This window comes from Panthera tigris, chromosome E1 (genome assembly GCF_018350195.1).
Source record: "Panthera tigris isolate Pti1 chromosome E1, P.tigris_Pti1_mat1.1, whole genome shotgun sequence".
Taxonomy (NCBI): Eukaryota; Metazoa; Chordata; class Mammalia; order Carnivora; family Felidae; genus Panthera; species Panthera tigris.
Window position 1 is genome coordinate 21797654 of NC_056673.1, and position 6000 is coordinate 21803653.

The 6000-nt window shown below is 41.1% G+C and overlaps 1 protein-coding gene across 1 annotated transcript; it reads left to right on the top strand.

Moving 5' to 3' along the window:
- Nucleotides 1-3489: 3489 nt before the first annotated feature.
- Nucleotides 3490-4993, top strand: LOC102967001 (C-C motif chemokine 7). The gene is made up of 3 exons (XM_007096065.3): nucleotides 3490-3641; nucleotides 4380-4497; nucleotides 4888-4993. The coding sequence occupies exons 1-3, from the start codon at nucleotides 3566-3568 to the stop codon at nucleotides 4991-4993; spliced, it is 300 nt and encodes a 99-aa protein (XP_007096127.1). The 5' UTR covers nucleotides 3490-3565.
- The last annotated feature ends 1007 nt before the right edge of the window (nucleotides 4994-6000 follow it).

Consider the following 6000-nt stretch of genomic DNA (forward strand, 5'->3'; position numbering starts at 1 on the left):
AGACATATTGTAATAAAACTGTCAAAAAAACAAAGACAAAAAGAGGATCTTAAAAGCAGAAAGAGAAAAGAAACTTGTCACTTACAAAGGAACTCCCATAAGGTAATCAGAGGATTTCTCAGCAGAAACTTCACAGTCAGGAGAGAGTGGGATGGTGTCTTCATTACCATTAGACCTGCCTTATAAGAAATGCTGAAAAGGGTTTTTCGAGCTGAAATGAAAGGATACTAATTAGTAACATGAAAACATATACATCACACTAGTAAAGGTAATTATATAGTCAAGTTCAGAATAATACTGTAATATTATACTGTATTAACCACTTTACTATAAAGGCTCAAGGACAAAATTATTAAAAATAATAGCTGCAATATCTGTTAAATGTTACACAATGTAAAGAGAGGTAATGTAGCATAACAAACATAAAAGGAGAGATATAAAGGTAAAGGTTTTGTATGCAGTCAAAGTCAAGCAATCAGGCATAAAATAGCTTGTTGTATCTATTAGATGTATTATGTGAGCCTCATGATAGCCTTAAGGCAAAAATCTACAGTGAATACACAAAAGAGAAAGAGAAAGGAATCAAAGAATACCACTATGAAAAATTATCAATTCACAAATGAAGGGAACAAGTGAGATAGGAGAAAGGAACAAGGGAACTACAAAATAGAAAAAAGTAAGATGGCATTATCAAGTCCTTACCTATCAGTATTCACCAAATGTGAATGGACTAAATTTTCCAGAAAAGGCATACTGTGGCTAAATACATTAAAAAATTATAAATAAGACCCAACTCTATGCTTCCTACAGGAGACTCACTTTGACTTTACAAACACACATAGGCTCAATGTGAAAAAGATGGAAAAGATATTCCAAAAGAGAACAGGAATAACTATACATGTAGCAAAAAATAGACTTTAAGCCAAAAACTGTAAGCGACAAAGAAGATCATTATGTAATTATAAAGGGGTCAATTCATCAAGAGGATATAACAATCATAAATATAACTATACCCAACATTGGAGAAACTAAACATATTGAGCAAATACTAACGGATCAAAGGGGAAAAATAGATCACAATAATAGTAAGGGACTTTTATACCCCCTTCAACAATGGATAGATCAACCAAACAAAAGTCAGTAAGGAAATGTTGGACCTGAAGTACTTTGGATCAAATGTACCTTACAGACATATATAGAACATTCCATCCAATCAAATGGAATGTATACAGAATGTACATTCTCCTTAATCACACACAAAACATTCTCCAATGTTACATGATAGATAACAAAGCAAGGCTTAGAAAACTTTAAAAAGATTGAATTCATGCCAAGTATCTTTTCCTAACACAATGGTATGAAACTATAAATCAATAACAAGAGGAAAACTGGAAAATATGCAAATATGTAAGGATTAAACAACACACCCCTAAACAATCAATGGGTCAAAGAAGAAATCCAAGGGAAATAAAAAATATCTTGGAGGTAACAAAAATGGAAACACAACCAACCAAAACTTATGCAACACATCAAAAGCAGTTCTAAGAGAGATGCTTGTAACAATGGATGCAAACATTAAGAAAAAAAGAAAGATCTCAAATAACAAACCTAACTTTATACCTCAAGAGACAACAAAAAGGGCACACTCAACCCACAGTTAGTAGAAGGGAGGAAGTAATGAATATCAGAGCAGAAGTAAATTAAATAAAGACTGAACAACAATAGAAAAGACGGACAACGCCAAAGGCCTCTCATCAAGCCCCCTTTTCATTAATATCATCAGCGATTAGTTGATGAGCTTGTAGTGTGTGCATATAAACAAGGGCAGGTTGAAACAGCAAATGGACAACTGGTTTTCAAAATCTAGTCTTTAGATCCTTGAGATATGTATGAGAAGAGAGGTTGTGAAGACTCCTGTCTTAGCTTCCAACTGAGCAAGTCCACTTTGATTTTATTCATAAGTTTGGTTTCCCCTCTATTCTTTTTATAAGAGAGAGAGAGAGAGTGAGAGTGTGAGTAGGGGAGAGAGGCAGAGTTAAAAAGAGGCAGAGAATCTTAAGCATGATCCATACTCAGCATGGAGCCTAACGTGGGGCTCAGTTCCAGGACTCTGGGATCATGACCTGAGCCCAAACCAACAGTCAGACACTCAACTGACTGAGCTGCCCAGGCACCCCATCCCTTCTGTTATTTTACTTGTAAGAATATTTTCATAGATAATCCGATATTTTAAAAACCACAGCATCCCATGATCTTATTAAGTGCTTTGTAGTTCAGATAGCCTATGAAACAGATAGTGGTTTAAAAACATGTCTGCAGGGGCGCCTGGGTGGCGCAGTCGGTTAAGCGTCCGACTTCAGCCAGGTCACGATCTCGCGGTCCGTGAGTTCGAGCCCCGCGTCAGGCTCTGGGGCTGACGGCTCGGAGCCTGGAGCCTGCTTCAGATTCTGTGTCTCCCTCTCTCTCTGCCCCTCCCCCGTTCATGCTCTGTCTCTCTCTGTCCCAAAAATAAATAAAAAACGTTGAAAAAAAAATTAAAAAAAAAAAACATGTCTGCAAATTCTTTTATGGTCCTCAAATTAAGAGATGTGGTCTATGTTCCCTAACTTTGTACCTGGGAGTCTTAAACCATCATGTAAAATATCCATATCCAGCTATGTGGAAGGACCACTGGAAAGATGGGGGTGGGGGGCAAGAAGCTTCCATCTGATCCAATCCCCAGCTGTTTAAGACCTCCCAGCTCAGACACCTGACACTGAGTGAAAGCCTTGAGATGACCCCAGTCTCAGCCATCATCCAACTACAATGATGTAAAAATCCCTGAGCAAGAACTACCTGGCTGAGCCCGTCAAGTCCCATATCCAAAAGCAAAATCAATTATTGTTCTTGCTTTAAATCACTGTTTTCAGATGGGTTGTTATAGCATTTAATTACTAGATATACAATTTTAGGTATTATTCTAAAAATAGAGAAGTCTACTTTTCTGCTAATGTCCTATTATCGCATTCTTCTTTGGGTTTAAGAAAAGCCACCAGGGTTTAAAGCAGTAAAGGATTTTTTTAGTCCATTTTAAAGCCCAGCCAAAGTTTTACTTTCTCTGGAAACTGGGGTCCTGGAGATGCTGTCTGAAAGGAAAATTGGGGAAATCCCTTACATTTCTTTGATTTGGTAACCCTACTTCCTTTCTTTTTCTACATAAAGCGTTTCATTTCAAAAAAAAAAAAAAAAAAAAAGGAACCCTTGGTAACAGTCATAGATCACACACTGCTTGGGCATAGCCAGCACCTCACCAACACACCAGAGCTTGAATGGAAAGCAGGCCAGCATCAATCACATTTCTCTCTCATTTCCTAGTATGTTCCTCAGGGGAGGGCAATGGCTCAGCAGATTTACTATTCCATCCTATGATTCATTCAGAAGAACAAAGCCCTGTCATCCACTCACTTTCTTCTTATTCCTGTCTTCTCCCTATAAAAGGCAGGCAGAATCCCCAGAGGAGCAGAGAAGCTGAGACCAGCCTGGAAATCTCCAGCTCTCACGCCCAAGTTCCTCGCTCCCTGCAGACATGAAGGTCTCCGCAGCGCTTCTGTGCCTGCTGCTCACAGCAGCTGCCTTCAGCCTCCAGGCACTTGCTCAGCCAGGTAAGCCCCTTTCTCCTTCCCTTTGAAGCCCATCACCTCATCTCTGGGTTCTCATAATCAGGAAAGTCAGAGAAGGACACGGAGTGAGGCGGATCACACAGCTGCTCCAAGGCAGAGCCTGGATGAGAATTCCAGCTGTGGACCCCAAATCCAGTCCTCCCAGGACTCCAGCTCTGTAATCACACCCTCCGTGTAGTTACTGCCCCGGCTTCTTGCAACAGGAGTTGGGGACTTGAATCACCAAAAAGAAGGGGACTCTGGTGGAGAGTGTGCAGGGTATCTCTAGATATGGTGGAGGGGAAAGGAGGAGACCCAGAATCTGGTCTATGCTTCATTCAGCCCAGGATCCAGAGACAGGGTTCTGCAGAGGCTGCAGGTATCAGAGAAACTGACAACTAGGAACAGATTTCTCAGAGCCTAGAGGGGGACCTATAGCTGGGGTCCCCTTGACCTGAGGAACTGGACTATTCTATGAGCCTCTCCTAGAAATACCCAGATTTGTCACCAGTTCCTCTTCTCTTCTTAATGAGCTGTGGTATCCTTCCACTTTACAGTCCATGCAAATGAGAGAGTTTCAAGACAGATTTAGGTACTTCAAGACAGACCAATCCTTAGGGATTTAGGGTGGGTGGCTTCCCTTTCCTTTGACTCCTCCTCCTTACTGTTCCCTACTTTTCAAATGAAAGTCCCAGGACACACCCTCAATAGCCTTTGTTGTTGTTGTTGTTGTTTCAACAGAGGGGATTAATAGCCCAACCACCTGCTGCTATAGATTTACCGTTAGAAAGATCCCCATCCAGAAGCTGAAGAGCTACAGAAGAATCACCAGCAGCTATTGTCCCAGGGAAGCCGTGATGTGAGTGAAGCCATGACCACCCACACTCATCCCTTGATCTTGAGCTCCGCTCCCAGACAGTGGATTGGGTTCTATGATAAGACTGAGTTGGAATTTAACCCTCAGATGCTTAGACTAATCCAATCCCAGGAATTTTTTTTATGGGAAAAGTGAATTCAAGAAAGTAAAGAGACTTCCCATTTTCAGCTCCCTGTCCAGACATTGGTTCAGATGTCAGTTCTTTCATCTAGGAGCCAAGATGGCTTCACCTAGGTCAGCAAAAACAGCTGCTTCCCCAGAGGCTCCTTCCTAACCTCAGGCTAATGGGCCAGGCAAGTTTTCCATAGAGTAGGTTACACTCCCAAGCTGAATCTTCAAGGTGCTCCATCTAACTGCCCTCTTTACCCACAGCTTCAAGACCAAACAGGCCAAGGAGCTCTGTGCTGACCCCAAGCAGAAGTGGGTCCAGGATTTCATGGAGTACCTGGACAAGAAAACCCAAACCTCAAAGCTATGAACCTTCATGCCCACAATGAAGCCAAGTCAGTACTCAGGGAACAATTAATGTATATGCCCTGTTCTTTCCAACATGCATTCTGAAATTATTCTATTACAATTCTAAGGAATATGAAATTTGTGTAATAATGTGAATCATGGTTTTTCTTAAGTAGTGTATTATGTCTTCTAAGTTGTTAATATTTTAATTTAATGGGCTCTGGAATTGGATGTGTTTCAAATGCAAACCTTTGGACACATGTCACTTCAGACCCTTCAAAACTACAGGGTGCTCCTTCCTCTCTACCTCACTGTAGTGTTGTGAGTATCTGTGCATGAATCAATGCAAATATACATATATTTAATTTTTAGGAGGGGATGTCCCTACGAAACATAATATTATTATAGAACTGAGTATTTTTATATGTACAGCTCTTGAATTTTCACATAAAATATATTTTTGGATAAAACCTGACTTTGATGCCTTTTTAAAGGATAAGATAAAGCTGGTGGGAGTGCCAAAGAAAGGAGGGCTGGATTCAGAAGGTGGAGCTTGTGTTCTGGAGGAATGAGTATATGATAGACTCCGGGCTTGCCCCCAAGCTGGGCTCACCTGCATGTCAAGGAAAGTCAGCTTGGCTGGCGACAGGGTTAGCCAGCTCCACAGCTCCAGATCTGACATCAGTTTCAGTCATTTGTTCAAATACCTTCTTCCTTTCCAAAGTCATTTCTTTTCTCACCATCCCATGCCCTACCCAGTGGTCTCTCCTCTCAGTTGTTGCATCAGCCTTGTGGCTGGTTGATTTTCTTTCTTGTAATCAACTTTGAATCCAGAATAATACAAGTATCCCCTGCATTAAGAAACCAGGGAGGGGATCAACAGATGACTCCAGAAGTTCCCTTCCACACCTAGGAACCACATGTCTTAAAGATATCTACCTCCAGAGGTTGAAGAAGACCAAAGAGGGTCAGGATCCTGTATCCAAGGCAGCATACTGACAAACCCTTGACAACTTCAAGCTGAGCTTC